We start from the raw sequence: 18,476 nt of genomic DNA, 5'->3' as shown, positions 1-18,476 counted from the left end.
CCTGAGTCTCTGGTGTCTCCTGCATTGGAAGGTGGATTCTTTACCACTAAGCCACCACCAGGAAGTATAGCTGCTTTAAAACTATAAGCATCTTAGTTTTAAGTTTGTACGTATTCAAGTCATTTTCTAACACAGTCATTTGTCCTTGTAAGAGATTTCGCATTTACTTATCTAGAAACACAATCTTAGAACATATCATTCTTTATACATGTTAAATTCCACTAATATTTTCTATGGTGTCATAGGAGCATAGTGTAGGATCACATTCCCGGGTCCCGGGCACCATTAAAGGACACTGTTGGGAAGGGAAGCTCAGTTCCTAGATTAAATTTTCACCATAGCTGCAAATATGGTAACAAACATTTTCCAGGGAAAAATGCCCCTGCTTGGAAGGAATGCCTCATGGGGATCTTTTCAGATTGGAGGGTTCAGCATGACAAGTCATTGGTGAGTAATATGGGGCCCATGAGAAAGCCTGGTCATACTTATGATTTGGAGGGAAAATAAATGCTTACAGGCTGGTGGGACTCTGGCTCTCCACTCCCTGATGGGTGGCTGAGAGGCTGCAGGTCTGCCGAGGGTAAGGCCTGCCCTTTGGGCAAGTGTTGACTGCCTTCTGGCAGGGAGTAAGATTGGCTCTGAAGATTCAAAAAAGAAATACATAAAATGCTAGACCACTCACACAAGCCACGGCCCCATGGGGTTGACTTTCAAGGGGTGAAAATATCCTCTGAAGTAGCTAAGGCAGGAGCCAATAATTTTTCCTGAGGTCCTCTGCACGGATCAGAGTATCTTATTTTATTTATTTTAAAAAATAGTAAAAAAATTTTTTTTTCTTTTGGCCACATCACACAGTTTATGGTGATCTTAGTTCCCCGACCAGGGATCAAACCCAGGCCACCTTCGTTGGAAGCTTAGAGTCCTAGTGACTTGCCCACCAGAGAGTTCCCAGGATCAGGAGTATTTTTAAAAGTAGGTTTCAGTTTCTCTGAAAGACCGACTAAATGGAAGCCTCATAACCTTGGCTAGTATGATAATGGTATTTACAGATGACTTTAAAAATAATGCCTCTCTGAAGACAATGCTTGTAGGTTTGCAGCCATCTGAGTGCAAGTCTGATGTAGGGCAAAGGAGAAATATCTTGTAAATAAAGTTCTACTTTACGGAAAATTTTGGATTTTTATTCTCTTCATTCCTAGTGTACACACAATAAATCCTTCTTCCTGTGGAAAGCTACAGTAGGTGCAGCAAAACCTTATTAAAATTCTTATTACCATAGCTTTGGGTATACCTTTTTCACCTAAAAAAAAAAAAAATCAAGATTTAACTCTGAACTGCCTTGTGCCTAGTTAGTTCCAAATGGTAGTATTTTCACCAACGGACATGCTATTCACGTGAGCCTAGACATTCAGAAGAAAAGTAAAATATTAAATCTATTTTGTGAATATTTACAAATACCTGGTTGTTTGGTACTGGGATATTTTCACCTTTCAATCCAAGCTATATAGGCTTGTGAGAATCCTAGTAGCTTTGTCTACTAGGATATTATCATGTCTGATATTTACAGCATGAACCTGTAGTCCCAAAACATTGAGGGTGACATCTATGAAGCTTTGTTTAGCTTTGCTACAAACTAACAGCTTTAATCACACATTCCTTAAATTTTTAACCACTTGCTCTCTGCAAGGCATTGTTTTCCACCTTGTTCCAAATACTTCTCTTTCATCCCTCCTAAAATATTTCTAATGGAAAAAAAATACATTTCAAATGCATTTTCAAAGCATAGTTTGCTGTTGTGAAAACCAACAATTAGGAGTGATCACAATGATAAAGTATGAAAGCATCAATCATGATTTCATAATTTAAATTTCTCCACATGTTAACCAAAATTAGAACTTGGTTTGAGTCCCGAGAGCAGTAAATACTTACATGACGATTGCCCATTTTCGTTTCTTCAGAGACAGTTGTTCTGTATTTCATGAAGAGATCAGTTCTCCTAAAGGCCAAGTTTATAATGGTTTTCCCAGGGCATAATATCTCTTGAGTTTAATAAGTAACCATTGCCATTGCATTTGAATACTTTGCTGGAGATGGGTAGGGACTGACTCCAGCAACAAGTGATCTTAACCTGTCCATGCTGCCTTGGTTGGCCATCTTTTTAAAAGTAAAATATTTTTTTAAAATAAATTAAATATAGGCTTTTAAAGTTGATCTTATTCACAACTAAAGGGCTAAACCTGTCTTACTCTTAAACTATTGAAAGCGTTACTCTTTTTTATTTTAGGTGTTCATTTAAAACTTTGTATTTGGAGTGATAAAAGCATTAACCAAACAAGACTGAACAATCTTTTTATTTTACTAACATCACTGTTATTATTACAGAGGATCTTTTTGAAGGCTGCACTGAGTTATGCTACCATCATTTTTTATAATCTAGCTAGCTTCTAAATTTAAAAATAATATGTGCAGATGGTACATTTTCCCCCAATAATATGAAAAGGCACCATGAAAAGTAAGCCTACTGACTACTCAGCCCCTCCCCTCTGAGCTTTGAGTCCTTATAGAGATGGTATGCATACACAGCCACGTTTATCTGTCTATCTATCACTGGCTTCTTTTTCTCAAAAAATGGGTTTGTGCATTGCCTTTGTCCCATGCCTTGTGGGCTTCACTTAGTAAATAGACACAAGACACTGGCACATTTCTTTTTTGGTGGCCACATATTAGTTTACTGTGGGTATGAACCAAACCTTATTTAATCAGTCCACTGTTCAAGGTTGTTTAGATTATTTTGGTCTTTTGCATGACTGTCTTCATGTATGCATATTTGCATATGTGTGCATGTTTATCTGTAGAATAAAATCTTAGAATGCAATTGCTGGCTTAAAGAGTTCTGTTGCTTAGTGGTGTCCAACTATTTGCGACCCCATGGACTGCAGCCTGCTAGGCTTCCCTGTAAATTAGGTATTGGAGCTTCAGCTTCAGCATCAGTCCTTCCAGTGAATATTCAGGACTGGTCTCCTTTAAGATGGACTTGTTTAATCTCCTCACAGTCCAGGGGACTTTCAAGAGTCTTCTCCAACACCACAGTTCAAAAGCAGCAATTCTTCGGTGCTCAGCTTTCTTTATAGTCCAACTGTCACATCCACGTGCTTTAAAATTCTGAGAGATGCTGCCAAGTTGTCCTACACACAGACATAAAAATGCTGAGTGACTTTCAAGACAATGTGTATACCCTTCTACAGTTCTATGCCAGTGCTTCTTTCTCCGTATATTGACCAGCGCTAAAGATGATCAAACTTCATTTCTGCCAATTTCAAAGATAAAAAATGGCTATCTCATGATTAATTTACATTCCTTTCCTTGGTATTCTTAAAATAATATATCCTGGTCCTTAAAAGCCATTTGTATGAGTTTTACAGTGTTCTGCTTGTTTATGTCCTTTGTTTTTATTTTGAGTTACTAGAGTTTTTATTATTTACTTGTAAGAACATATATAATAAAATCCATGTTTTTGTCAAGTATGACAATTATAATTCCCCAATTTATCTTTTGTCTCTGTTTACGTTTGGAACATGTATATATGTGTATATGTGTGTGAAGGAAGTGTTAATTTTTACATATTTAAATATATCCATCCTTTCTTCTTTGACTTGCTTAGAAAAAAGTCTCTGCATTAAGATTATTAAGGTTTCTTGTATTTCTTGTATATCTTCATCTTCAAGTGTTTTTTTTTTTGAATGGCTTAATTTTTTAAGATTTATATCTTTGACTCATTTGGAATTGATTTTGATGTAGAATAAAGAAGAAATGGATTCTGCTTTAGTTTTGGTTATTTAATCGATCATAGATGGTTATTAATTAATCCATCTTTCCTCCTCTGGTCTAAGATGCTATCTTTATTTTATGCCACCTGCCCGTGTAACTTAGGATGAAAATTCATATTGGTTTATTACCTCTGCTTATATTCTCATTCTTTTGCTCTTTAACCTTTATCTATTGAGACTCTTGGATGGGCTGGTCACTGGGACTACAACAATGAACAAAATGGATATGAATATTTTCTCTTTATGGAATGTACAGCCAAGCTGAGGAAATGTACATAGAATTATTACAAACTGTAGTATGGGCTGTGGTGGAACCAAACAGAATGCTGTGATGGAAGCAAATGCGTGTGTGCACATATATCCATGCATATGTGCAAGTGTGTCTATAATTTACTCTAAATAGAAATAGAACTCTTTAAAGAGCTAGCATTTAGGCTGTGAACCAAAGGATGAGAAGCAGGGCATCATTGATAAAGTGAGAAAATCTTCCAGATCTGATGTTTCAGTTTATGCTATGGCTCTAGAAACAGGAAAGTGAAGTCCTTCAGTTGTGTCTGACTCTGTGACCCCATGGACTGTAGCCTACCAGGCTCCTCCATCCAAGGAATTTTCCAGGCAAAAGTACTGGAGTGGGTTGCCATTTCCTTCTCCAAGAAACAGGAAAGAGCTTTGCAAATGGTAGGAAATGAAAGATGGCCAAGGAGACTGGAGTCTATCAGGTGTCAGGTGGGATGCTGGGTGCTGGAGATGCAGTGGTAAGCCAAACACTGACTCTCCTCTGCGTACCACAGTGGAATGGGGCGGAAGGCAAGAAGACTTGAGTTAACAACTAACATTTTGACTGTCCATGATGATTTTGTCTTTAGTGTCTAATGTGTGTTCTATCATTCACTGCGTCCTTTTCCATCTGCGTATTTCTTGAGGTCAAGTCCTCCCTGCCCCACCTCTGTGCTGGCTTTGGAATCTACCTCTGTGTCACTAACCCCTCCTAGAACCCTTGATCAATGACAGTCTCCCTCCCTCCCTTCCCTTCCCACCCCAGGCTGTTGAGGCTCAAAGTTCAGGAGGAAGAGGGCAGTTTGACACGCGCTGCTCAGTGTGGAGATAAGTTCTGATCAAGGGTGCCCAGTCACAGAGCACAGGAAATTCATCAAGAAGAGATATGGTTTATGGCTGCAGGCAGGTGAAAGATAGTAAGCTTGGAGGCCAAAGAAGAAACCAACACACCTCATTTTTCAAGATCACCACCACTGTAGCCACCTCTGGATGATTTAACTGCATCCACAGTCAAGTTTGGTATGGGCTGAATCAGAACTATTTCTAGTGTCATCTCATCCTTTTCTCCTTCCCCAGCTGGATGAGGATGTGGAGAGGTGGCTGGGATAATCCCAGGCGACAGCAGCAGTGGGTGGAGAAGGCAATGGCACCCCACTCCAGTACTTTTGCCTGGAAAATCCCATGGATGGAGGAGCCTGGTGGGCTGCAGTCCATGGTGTCGTGAAGAGTCACGACATGCGACTCTTCATCGTGAAGACACGACTGAGCATCTTCACTTTCACTTTTCACTTCCATGCATTGGAGAAGGAAATGGCAACCCACTCCAGTGTTCTTGCCTGGAGAATCCCAGGGACAGGGGAGCCTGGTGGGCTGCCGTTTATGGGGTTGCACAGAGTGGGACAACTGAAGTGACGCAGCAGCAGCAGCAGCAGCAGCAGCAGCAGCAGCAGCAGCAGCAGCAGCAGGGGGAAAGGGAAGGGAATTCCTATAACCCCAGGCCATTTCTGGAAGAATGTCAGGGCTGGAGGTCCAGAGGGCAGAAAAAGAACAGCCTGGGAAAGAAGAATGATCAGCCTTGATAGGGGAAAGAGGGCACAAGTGGCATGCTTGGAGAGGTTTGGGGATTTTTGTTTTGTATCATAAATACTTAGTGATTCTAAATTATTATAGGCACTGCATCTTTCTTGGCTAGACTGGGCCTGTATATTTACGTCACATATTTGGTGGTTCTCAAAGTGGTGATGCCAGCCTAAATTATAATCTCCTAACTTTACCAGAAAAAGAAATGCAAAAAAACAAAATGGCTGTCTGAGGAGGCCTTTCAAATAGCTGTGAAAAGAAAAGCAAAAAGCAAAGGATAAACGGAAAGATATACCCATGTGAATACAGAGTTCCAAAGAATAGCAAGGAGAGATAAAGAAATAGAGGAAAACAATAGAATGGGAAAGACTAGAGATTTCTTCAAGAAAATTAGAGATACCAAGGGAAAATTTCATGCAAAGATGGGCTTGATAAAGGACAGAAATGGTATGGACCTAACAGAAGCAAAAGATATTAAGAAGAGGTAGAAAGAATACACAGGAGAACTGTACAAAAAAGATCTTCATGACCCAGATAATCACAATGGTGTGATTACTCACCTAGAGCCAGATATCCTGGAATGTGAAGTCACGTGGGCCTTAGGAAGCATCACTACAAACAAAGCTAGTGGAGGTGATGGAATTCCAGTTGAGCTATTTCAAATCCTAAAAGATGATGCTGTGAAAGTGCTGCACTCAATATGCCAGCAAATTTGGAAAACTCAGCTGTGGCCACAGGACTGGAAAAGGTCAGTTTTCATTCCAATCCCAGAGAAAGGCAATGCCAAAGAATGCTCAAACTACTGCACAATTGCACTCATCTCACATGCTAGTAAAGTAATGCTCAAAATTCTACAAGCTAGGCTTCAGCAATACGTGAACCGTGAACTTCCAGATGTTCAAGCTGGTTTTAGAAAAGGCAGAGAAACCAGAGATCAAATTGCCAACATCTGCTGGATCATGGAAAAAGCAAGAGAGTTCCAGAAAAACATCTATTTCTGCTTGATTGACTATGCCAAAGCCTTTGACTGTGTGGATCACAATAAACTGTGGGAAATTCTGAAAGAGATGGGAATGACAGATCACCTGACCTGCCTCTTGAGAAACCTGTATGCAGGTCAGGAAGCACCAGTTAGAACTGGACATGGAACAACAGACTGCTTCCAAATAGGAAAAGGAGTACGTCAAGGCTGTATATTGTCACCCTGCTTATTTAACTTCTATGCAGAGTACATCATGAGAAATGCTGGGCTGGAAGAGGCACAAGCTGGAATCAAGATTGCCGGGAGAAATATCAATAAACTTAGATATGCAGATGACACCACCTTTATGGCAGAAAGTGAAGAAGAACTAAAGAGCTTCTTGATGAAATTGAAAGAGAGTGAAAAGTTGGCTTAAAGATCAACATTCAGAAAACGAAGATCATGGCATGGGTCCCATCACTTCATGGAAAATAGATGGGGAAACAGTGGCTGACTTTATTTTTGGGGGCTCCAAAATCACTGCAGATGGTGACTGCAGCCATGAAATTAAAAGACGCTCACTCCTTGAAGGAAAGTTATGACCAACCTAGACAGAATATTAAAAAGCAGAGACATTACTTTGTCAACAAAAGTCTGTCTAGTCAAGGCTATGGTTTTTCCAGTGGTCATGTATGGATATGAGAGTTGGACTATATAGAAAGCTGAGCCCCGAAGAATTGATGCTTTTGAACTGTGGTGTTGGCGAAGACTCTTGAGAGTTCCTTGGACTGCAAGGAGATCCAACCAGTATACCTTAAAGAAGATCAGTTCTGTGTGTTCATTGGAAGGACTGATGTTGAAGCTGGAACTCCGCTACGTTGGCCACCTCATGCGAAGAGCTGACTCATTTCAAAAGACCCTGATGCTGGGAAAGATTGAAGGTAGGAGGAGAAGGGGATGACAGAGGATGAGACGGTTGGATGGAATCACTGACTCAATGGACATGAGTTTGCGTGAACTCCGGGAGTTGGCGATGGACAGGGAGGCCTGGCCTGCTGCGATTCATGGGGTCGAAAAGAGTTGGACACGACTGAGGTGTAGCCACCATTACACCTCAACAACAGAGTAGTGCCCCCCTCCCAGCACGCTACACCCCTGCCATTCAACTGAAGAAGACCCAGAGCAGCCATAAATAAATGATAAATAAACACCTGTTTTTAAAAAAGGAAAGAAAATAGGGTCTTTGCAGATGTAACCAAGCTAAGAGGAGGTCATTAGGATGGTCTGGAACCCACTGTAAATGGTGTCCTTGTAGGAAGAGGGAAATGCCACGTGAAGACTCCATCAGACAGGACAAGGCCCTGCGATGACACAGACAGGGGCTGGGGTGACTGAGCTGCGAGCCAAGGAGCACGAGGGACTGGTGGCCACCACTGGACTCCAGGAAGAGGCAGGGAGGGATTCTCACCTACAGGTTTCAGAAGGAGAGCAGCCCTGCCAACATGCTGATTTTCAACGTCTAGAGTCCAGAATTCTGGGAGAATATATTTCTGTTGTTTCAAGCTGCTCAGTTTGCGGTACTTTGTCATGGCAGCCCCAGGAAATTAATGCAATATCTTAGAAAACAAACAAAAGAACCTCATCAGTTGCTACAGTCCTCACAGCAAATACATTTGGCTGGAAAATTTGTATTCACTAAAACGTCCATTTAGAAATACCCTGGGAAAAGCTCATGTGATAATAAGACCACAAGTATTGCAGATAATTTTGTAGCCATACAGTATTCAAAATAAGAGAAATACACAGATGCTGATTTTCTAAATGTGATAGTCACGTTGAACACATGCCTAACATCTATTTCTGCAGGGAGAATTAATAGTATATTCTTGATTTAGTGTCATTTCATTAGGACCCAAAAACTATAGTTGATTTTTGGACTGATGACTTCTTCCATATAAACAAAAGCAAAAATGTTAATATTTTGTCATATTTGTTTATATTTTTTCTCTAAACTAAATCATAAATATAGATGTTAATAAACATTGCTATATTAAGACAACAGAACTGAAATCTGCAGGAAATGACTATGGTTTCTGAAACAACTGTATTTTCATACTTCAATATTTTTTCAGTAGTAAAAACCTTGCAAGTAACACATTTCATCTTTCAAGCATAAAATTAAAAATCTCACAGAAAAAATTACCTTCTTAACTCACTGATTGGTTAACAAGGACATATTGCATATTTGCCTCATGTAAGACATGATGCTAAGGTGCAGGGCATGTGAAAACCTTAGGACACACTCCCACCACTGCCCTGCTGGATGCTTGTGTTCTGGTTGAAGAAATAAAACATCTACCTGAGAGAAAACACCTTGATTTAATGTAGCATTTTGTGGCAAAACAAACAGAACAGAATAACACAGGGATTCCTCCAGTGGTGCAGTGGTTGAGAATCCACCTTATAATGCAGAGGACATAGGTTCAATCCCTGGTGGGGGAACTAAGATCCCACATGTTGTGGGGCAACTACTGAGTCCATGTGCTTTGGAGCCTTCAAGCCAGAACTAGAGAAAAGCCTGCCCTTCATGCCACAAGACAAGAGTCTGCACACCGAAACAAAATGATCCTACATGCCAGAACTAAGACTTAAACCATAAATAAAATAAAGATTTAAAATGAATAAATATTTTAAATAAATATTTAAAAAAACCCATAACTCTGGGAGAACAAAGACTTGAGTTTTAGGTGGTCTCTGATACAACTATCAGAATTACTGTCTCCACTTCTTGGGTTTTAACTAAGTTAAAGGAAGAGTTGGACTTCCTCTCTACATTTACTTCCAGACATAAAATATGACTGAGCACATGTGCAATGGGGACACAGTGGATACTGAGTATCTATTGTGTGTCTGGTGTTCTGCTCAACACTGGAGGTTGGTGGTGATGAGACCAACTCTGGGCCCTGGTGGAATTCACACTCTATTGCTGCTAAGTCGCTTCAGTTGTGTCCGACTCTGCGTGACCCCATAGACGGCAGCCCACCAGGCTTCCCAGTCCCTGGGATTCTCCAGGCAAGAACACTGGAGTGGGTTACCGTTTCCTTTTCCAATGCATGAAAGTGAAAAGTGAAAGTGAAGTTGCTCAGTTGTGTCTAACTCTTAGCAACCCCACGGACTGCAGCCCACCAGGCTCCTCCATCCATGGGATTTTCCAGGCAAGAGTACTGGAGTGGGGTGCCATTGCCTTCTCCATCACACTCTATTGGGGAAACATAAAGACTGGACAGTGACACAAACAGTGTCATTTACAGACTGAAAAGTGCAAGGCTGTGGGGAAGAAACAGGGTGAGATGAAAGTGAGCAGTTGGGGAACCACTGTCAGGGACGGGAAGGAGAGCCAGTGTGAGGGGAGGACTGGGTGCTTAGCCCTTAAAAACAGACACAGCCTTTAGAGGACAAGGGGAGGTGATTTCAGGCCAAAAGAGGCCTCAAGGCTGAAAGGCTTTGGTACAGTTGAGTATACTACCCAAAGCAATCCATAGATTCAGTGCAATCCCTATCAAGCTACCAACGGTATTTTTCAAAGAACTAGAACAAATAATTTCATAATATGTATGGAAATACAAAAAAACCTTGAATAGCCAAAGCACTCTTGACAAAGAAGAATGGAACTGGAGGAATCAACCAGCCTGACTTCAGACTATACTACAAAGCTACAGTCATCAAGACAGTATAGTACTGGCACAAAGACAGAAATACAGATCAATGGAACAAAATAGAAAGCCCAGAGATAAATCCACACACCTATGGACACCTTATATTTGACAAAGGAGGCAAGAATATACAATGGAGAAAAGACAATCTCTTCAACAAGTGGTCCTGGGAAAACTGGTCAACCATTTGTAAAAGAATGAAACTTGAACACTTTCTAACACCATACACAAAAATAAACTCAAAATGGATTAGAGATCTAAATGTAAGACCAGAAACTAAAAAACTCCTAGAGGAAAACATAGGCAAAACACTCTGACATAAATACAGCAGGATCCTCTATGACCCACCTCCCAGAGTAAAGGAAATAGAAGCAAAAATAAACAAATAGGACCTAATTAAACTTAAAAGCTTTTGCACAATTAAGGAAACTATAAGCAAGGTGAAAAGACAGCCTTCAGAATGGGAGAAAATAATAGCAAACAAAGCAACCGACAAAGAATTAATCTCAAAAATATACAAGCAGCTCCTGCAGCTCAATTCCAGAAAAATAAACAACTCAATCAAAAAATGGGCCAAATAACTAAACAGACATTTCTCCGAAGAAGACATACAGATGGCTAACAAACACATGAAAAGATACTCAACATCACTCATTATCAGAGAAACACAAATCAAAACCACAATGAGGTACCATTTCACGCCAGTCAGAATGGCTGCTATCCAAAAGTCTACAAGCAATTTTTGCAAAAATTGCAAATAGAACTGCCTCATGACCCAGCAATCCCACTGCTGGGCATACACACTGAGGAAACCAGAATTGAAAGAGACACATGTACCCCAATGTTCATTGCAGCACTGTTTATAATAGCCAGGACATGGAAACAACCTAGATGTCCATCAGCAGATGAATGGATAAGAAAGCTGTGGTACATATACACAATGGAGTATTACTCAGCCATTAAAAAGAATACATTTGAATAAGTTCTAATGAGATGGATGAAACTGGAGCCGATTATACAGAGTGAAGTAAGCCAGAAAGAAAAACACCAATACAGTATACTAACACATATATATGGAATTTAGAAAGATGGCAATGATGACCCTGTATGTGAGACAGCAAAAGAGACACAGATGTGTAGAGCAGACTTTTGGACTCTGAGGGAGAGGGAGAGGGTGGGATGATTTGGGAGAATGGCATTGAAACATGTACAGTATCATGTAAGAAATGAATCGCCAGTCTATGTCCGATGCAGGATACAGCATGCTTGGGGCTGGTGCACGGGGATGACCCAGAGAGATGTTATGGGGAGGGAGGTGGGAGGGGGGTTCATGTTTGGGAACGCATGTACACCTGTGGTGGATTCCTGTCAATGTATGGCAAAACCAATACAGTATTGTAAAGTAAAATAAAGTAAAAATAAAAATTAAAGAAAAAAATTCTATAAGCAATAAATGCTGGAGAGGGTGTGGAGAAAAGGAACCCTCTTACACTTTTGGTGGGAATGCAAACTAGTACAGCCACTATGGAGAACAGTGTGGAGATTCCTTTAAAAACTGGAAATAGAACTGCCTTATGACCCAGCAATCCCACTGCTGGGCATACACACGGAGGAAACCAGAATTGAGAGAGACACGTGTACCCTAATGTTCATTGCAGCACTGTTTATAATAGCCAGGACATGGAAGCAACCTAGATGTCCATCAGCAGACGAATGGATAAGAAAGCTGAGGTACATATACACAATAGAATATTGCTGCTGCTGCTCAGCCATTAAGAAGAATGTATTTGAATCAGTTCTAATGAGGTGGATGAAACTGGAGCCGATTATACAGAGTGAAGTAAGTGAAAAAGAAACACCAATACAGTATACTAACACATATATATAGAATTTAGAAAGATGGTAACGATGACCCTATATGCGAGACAGCAAAGAGACACAGATGTAAAGAACAGTCTTTCTTTACAGTCAGACTCTGTGGGAGAAGGCAAGGGTGGGATATTTGCAAGAATAGTATGAAACATGTATATTAACATATGTGAAACAGATCACCAGTCAAGGTTTGATGCATGAGACAGGGTGCTCAGGGCTGGTGCACTGGGATGACCCTGAGGGATGGGATGGGGAGGGAGGTGGGAGAGGGGTTCAGGACGGGGAACACATGTACACCCATGGCTGATTCATGTCAATGTATGGCAAAAACCACTACAATATTGTAAGTTAATTAGCCTCCAGTTTAAATAAATTAATTTATTTAAAAAAAGAAAAACGTCCCTAAAGGTCAGGAGAAGGGGCTGAGAGAAGGGAGGAGTAGGTCAGATGGAGCAGAGCCTTGAGGGCTGTGGTGAGGGATTTGGAATTTACTCAGAGAAAACTGCAAAATCACTAAAGAATTTAAGATAAGAGTAAGATAAGCGAGTCTGATTTAGTGTTTGAAAGATGGCCCTTGCCGTGTACGTGATGGGACTCAGGGAGGAGGAGCAGAAGAGTCAGGCAAAGAGGTTTTTGCAGCTGAGCAGGTGAGTGATGCAGGTGGCCTGGATGCAGAGGTGGGGTTTAGAGGCGGGCGCCAATTTGGAGGTGGAGCCAAGAGAATTTGCTGATGGACTGGATGTGCAGACAGAGGGCAAAGGAAAGTTGAGGATATCTCGTCCAGATTTGAGCTCAAGCCCCTGGATAGAAGGTGGTGCCAGTAACTGAGGTGAGGAAGGCTAGGGTGGAAGGAAGAGATCTCCCAGCAGGAGATCAAAATTTTTGGCTTTGGTCATGTCGAGTTGTGAGATGCTTATTAGACACCTAAGGGGTGATGGCAGACTGGCGGTTGGGCATGAGTGCTACCTGGGTTAGAGAAACCTTCAGGAATCGTTGGCATGCGTGAAGTCATAAGCTGGGTGGAGATTACTCATAGAGTGTGAGGATGAAGAAGAGGAGAGATAAACGAAGGCCCAGGACTGAGCCTTCCCTATACCATCGCTTACCTGCTGGACGGAGAGAAAGCACAAGGCAGTGAAGGAGCCGTGAGTCAGAGCAGAGGAAAACTGGAAGAATGTGGTGTCTAGAAGGCAGGATAAGAGAGTGCTTCGAGGAGAAGAGCAGTTAACTGAGCTCAGTACCCCTGGGAGTCAGGAATCAAGCAAAGTATTTAAATTATGTGCTGTGCTTAGTCACTCGGTCGTGTCTGACTCTCTGTGACCCCCATGGACTGTAGCCCCCCAGGCTTCTCTGTCCACGGGGATTCTCCAGGCAACAATTCTGGAGTGGGTTGCCATGCCCTCCTCCAGGGGATCTTCCCAACCCAGAAATCAACTCGGGGTCTTCCACGTTGCAGGTGGGGGTCTTCTACATTGCAGGCGTATTCTTTACCAGCTGAGCTACCAGGGAAACCCATCTAAACTGTATTTGATGGTAAACACTAACCCTGCAGGTTTTCAGGAATATACTTATCACATGAACAGAAACAATCTTTCCTCAGATGGCTTTATTTTTTCATTCCAAAATTAACAATAAGCAAATTTTATTTAATTAATTTTTTGGAATTAGTAAAGTTAATTTCATTTGTGTAAAGAGATCTGATTAGAGTCAGAGTCTGCCTGATTGCCATGAGTTAGATAAGGTCGCAGTGTACAAGGTCACTGCAGGACGTTGGGGTCTCCCTGGCCACCTCAGCCCAAGACGCTCCACACCGTCTCATGTTTCTGTAATTAGCGGATGACCATACCCAAGTCCCTTCCTCTTTATGTGCTTCCATTACTTATAATTCTAGAGTGAAGAGGGTTAGACCAAGTACCCTGTAAAGTTCCTTCTGTTTTAAGATGACTCCACCTAGGATCATTTATCCAGACCTCTTTTATTACAATATACTAACATCAATAAAAAGTTTTTTCGATACTGTTGTTCCAAAAATTTCCCCAAGGCTAACATTGCCTGTGTTAATGTGCAAAAGAATACTTTTATTTCTGACTTTTCATTTCATGATTCTGGGCAAAGCAGAGTCAGTAGCAAGATGCAAAATCCCAAATTTCAAATTCCTAGTGCTTTATGGCATCTTAAAGCCTGACTCATATATTCTACTTTTTAAGGGTACACTATGACTAAGATGCCTGAGATAAGAGTTCCAAGCCTTTTGAACACCCCCACGCTTTGGCTCTCTATTACTGGCAGACTTCAAGGCCTGAACTCTCTATAAAGAAGGTACGAACTGAAAGTTATTTTTTCTGAGGCCTTTGCTCTCCCAAGGACCACAGCATGTGTGGGCTCCTCTCAGGAGTCTGATTAAGCGTTATATGATGAACCACACATGGCAAAATGTAGACTGACTTTTGAAGTTCTGTAACAATCTTTTTTTCAGACCTCATGAATATTCCCAAACTGTCTTTAAAGAAAGGCTGCAGCAAATTGTAATGTAAGTCATACATACTGATAACAGAAAAATAGTTACTAAAACAGGAAGTTAATAAATCACTTGCTGACCAATATGCTATTGAAAATGTAGTTGCCAAAGGGTGAAGTGATGAAGGTTATGTGTCATATTTTAACAGATTACCAGGCTGCTTTATCTTTCCTGATAGTTAAGACTATTTTCAGAGACAGGGTTCTTAAAGTAACAAATGGCATTGAGCATTACTAGGAGTTTAATTCATGATTTAAAGATAGTGACTTATTTCGTTTCCCACAATTTATGTTTTTAAATCCACCTTTTAATTCCATTCTTATATTTTTCAGCCCCTGGAGAAGGGAAAATTGGAGATTTGGCAGTTGACTTTTGGGATACATGGTCAATGGCTAGAAAACAGGAAGCCTTTTAAAGTATCAGTGAGTGAAGTGTCTAGCTGGGTGCTATGTACCCAGATCTCTAATAAATAGCTGAGAAAACAAGCAAACACACAAAGAATCATTACGTAGTAAGTGGATGCAGAAAATGACAAATGGAAAAAAAAACAAAAGGCAATTTTTCCCCCTAAAAAATGCAAAAAATCCCATACGAATGGAGACTCCTTTTCTATATAAAAATGCTCACTTGTTGATTCAGTATCATCAGGGAGATTCTGGAGGTGGAAAGAAACTCTACTGAGGCAAGTGTTGAAAACTACTTAGCATGAGAGAGACCATTAAAAGGAACATTTTTTTATTTGGTTGAAAAAATACACAATAACTTTCTTGAAGAAAAATCAACTGTATTATTTAGACTTGTGAACATCACTCAACAACCACAAGAATATTATACACACCGCAGAGGTTTTAATTTGGTAGAGATTTGTCTAGAGCAACCATCAAAGGCAAGATAGTCCTGTGGGACCTAAAGAGAATCTAGGTTCCTGAAATGCCAGAGTGGGTGGGAGAGGCCAGAGGAAACAGGATGGAGAGCATGGCCAGAGGTCCATACACCTTGGATTGCTAAGTGTGCTGGTTCTCAGGTGGTGCTAGTGGTAAAGAACCCACCTGCCAGTGCAGGAGACATAAGAGACCTGGGCTCAAACCCTGGGTTGGGAAGATCTCCTGGAGGAAGAAATGGCAACCCACTCCAGTATTCTTGCCTGGAGAAGCCCTTGGATAGAGTAGCCTTGTGGGGTGTGGTCCATGGGGTCTCAAGGAGTTGAACACGACTAAAGCAACTTAGCACGCAGCACACACTGGTTAATTTTATCTGTCAGCTTAACTGGGGAAGGGGATGCCCAGGTAGCTGGTGAACATTCTATCTGGGTGTGTCTGTGCGGATGTTTCAGGAAGAGATCATCATTCTGTTCAGCAGACCAAGCAGAAAAGATCCACTCCCACCAATGGGGCAGGTACCACCCAATCTCGGAGACCCTAATTGAATGGAAAAGGCAGAGGAAGACTTTATTCCTGCTCTCCTTCATCTCCTCCCACCCTGGGACTTCAGAGCTCCTGGTGCTCAGGCCTTTGGACTCAAACTGAATTATGCCACTGGCTTTCTCTGTTTTCCTGCTTGTAGACTGGATCCCCTGATAAAGGGTTAGTGTGGAAGCCTTGTCCACCTGTTTTCTCGAGATTTGGGATGAAGACATTTTAAAAACATGTTTGGAATATTATCTCCGTGTATTATGGGGTACCTAACCTCAGATGGCTGTGTGGAGGAGGAGGAAGCAAGAGAGGAAATCGGGAGAAGCTTCCAGAAGGAAGTGAGCCTTGAATAGAGTTTAGAAGGAAATGTAGTCAGGCAAAGACGGGCTGGTCAAGGAAGATGAAACAGCGTGAGTAAAAGTACAGAGACAGGGAACTGTGTTGTATTCAGGGAGTAAGGCATCTATGTCGAAGGCTAGTAGAAAATATGGAAGTCTTGAAGTCTTACTAGTATTACAGTTGCCTGCAAATTTGCTTAGTCATGTCCAACTCTTTGAGACCCTATGGACTATACCCTGCCAGGCTCCTTTATTCTTGGGATTCTCCAGGCAAGAATACTGGAGTGGTTGCCATTTCCTTCTTCATAGGATCTTCCCAACCCAGGAATCAAACCCATGTCTCCTGCACCGGAGGCGGATTCTTTACCACTGTGCCACCTAGGATATTATAGTTATTTATTATTACTACTTAATAATATTATTGAATAAATCACTTGATATTATTATTATATTTTATATTAAATAAGGTTATCACTTAATAATATTAAGTGATATTGCTTATTATTATTATTATTAATGATGTTATAACTTAATATTATCAGCTACTTGAAGTCTTACAAATACTACAGGGATAGAGAGAGGCTGCTTAAACCTCCCTCTCCATTAAACCTTCCACGGTGGGCGAGGTGAGAAGTGAGAGGACTTAGGAATAGCCTGAAATTTGTGTGTAGGTGGCCTGAGGACTGAAGCCGGCTCATAGGCACATGCCCGTCAATGATGACTTGTATTAGGGGTCCCCAATCCCTGGACTGCAGACTAGTACCAGTCCATGGTCTGTTAAGAACTGGGCCACACAGCAGGAGGTGAGCGGTGGGTGAGCAAGCAAAAGCCCCATCACTTACGTTACCACCTGAACCATCCCACCCCTCCACCACCCTCTCTCTGTCCATCAAAGTTTTTTCTTCCACAAAACAGGTCCCTGGGGCCAAAAAGATTGGGGACCACTGCCCTACATGGTGAGTGTCTATTTGTGTGTGTGCATTGGTTGGCCATCAATTTCACATAAAATTCAGAGTTCCTGTTTCACTTGAAAAATCATATCTGGTAGTACAGGGCTTCTACCTCCACAAATAGCTAGAATGCAGTAGTGGATGCTCAAGTTAGAAGAAGTTGTGAGACCTCAAGATTGCATGGTACCCCCTTCCCTTTGACCTAGCTCTTGTTGGTCATTTATTTGCCTAGTCCCTCCCGCATTTGAATATGTAATTCTGGGAATTTACTCAATTCTGGGTCGTCTTGGGCCAGTGAGAGAATCTCTGCCACCTCGGCCTGCCAGGGCTGCATGTCACTACAGCCACTGAAGCTCATCTTGTTGAGACTGAGAGATTGACACATGCCTGCTCCTTCTGGTCACCAGCTGATTCACACTCTGGCACGAGTATGTGTGATTGGTGAGGCTGAGGTCACATGCTCATGCCTCAGCTGCAAAGGCAGCTGGGAAAAGGCATCTTGGCATTTGTAACGTCCTTGATGGCAGGTGGACTCTGCCTCCAGCAAGATTAATAAAATGTTTAGAAGCAGAGCAGCCAAATGAATGACAAAAGTCCGCCAGAAGGGGGTTGGCCATCTAATTGCAGCATGTTTACCAATGGGATATATTGATGATTTCATGTCAAACACAAAATCTTTGCTTTGATGTATGTGTTAGTCATTCATTCATGTTTGACTCTTTACGACCCCATGGACTGTAATCTACCAGGCTCCTCTGTCCATGAGATTCTCCAGGCAGGAATGCTGGAGTGGGTTGCCATATCCTACCCCAGTTTGCTGCGATAGCGTGGCATTATTTTATGTGCATTAGGAAAATACAGTACAGTTAAGACATCAAACAGCAAAGGACAGGAAAAGTTTATAAAGAGTATGAAGTGTGATGATTTAAAGAAAACTCTAAACAGTAGTTAAGGTTTAATTACTTTAAACTATTTTAAGTAGTTAAAAATCTAAACAGTAGTTTGGATGATATTGGAAATAATAAAAT

The 18,476-nt window shown here is 41.4% G+C and overlaps 1 protein-coding gene and 1 long non-coding RNA gene across 3 annotated transcripts in view; one reads left to right on the top strand and one right to left on the bottom strand.

The window, feature by feature from the left end:
• Nucleotides 1–2,019, bottom strand: part of ANXA13 (annexin A13) — a 57,749-nt gene extending 55,730 nt beyond the window's left edge. The window contains exons 1-2 of one of the 2 annotated variants that reach the window (XM_069599932.1): nucleotides 1,930–1,999; nucleotides 516–638 (exon numbers count right to left, since the gene is read on the bottom strand). In XM_069599932.1, the coding sequence (XP_069456033.1) occupies nucleotides 516–638; nucleotides 1,930–1,980 (174 nt within the window). In that variant the 5' untranslated portion in view covers nucleotides 1,981–1,999. Of the gene's footprint in view, nucleotides 1–515; nucleotides 639–1,929 lie in introns of both variants that reach the window. The other variant, XM_069599933.1, reaches the window with a different exon arrangement.
• Nucleotides 1–18,476, top strand: part of LOC138445719 (uncharacterized) — a 45,231-nt gene that overhangs the window by 24,538 nt on the left and 2,217 nt on the right. The gene's annotated exons all lie outside the window — the stretch shown is intronic.

Source organism: Ovis canadensis, chromosome 9 (genome assembly GCF_042477335.2).
Source record: "Ovis canadensis isolate MfBH-ARS-UI-01 breed Bighorn chromosome 9, ARS-UI_OviCan_v2, whole genome shotgun sequence".
Lineage (NCBI taxonomy): Eukaryota > Metazoa > Chordata > Mammalia > Artiodactyla > Bovidae > Ovis > Ovis canadensis.
Note: the sequence above shows the minus strand (reverse complement) of the source record. Positions and strands in the feature narration are given on the sequence as shown.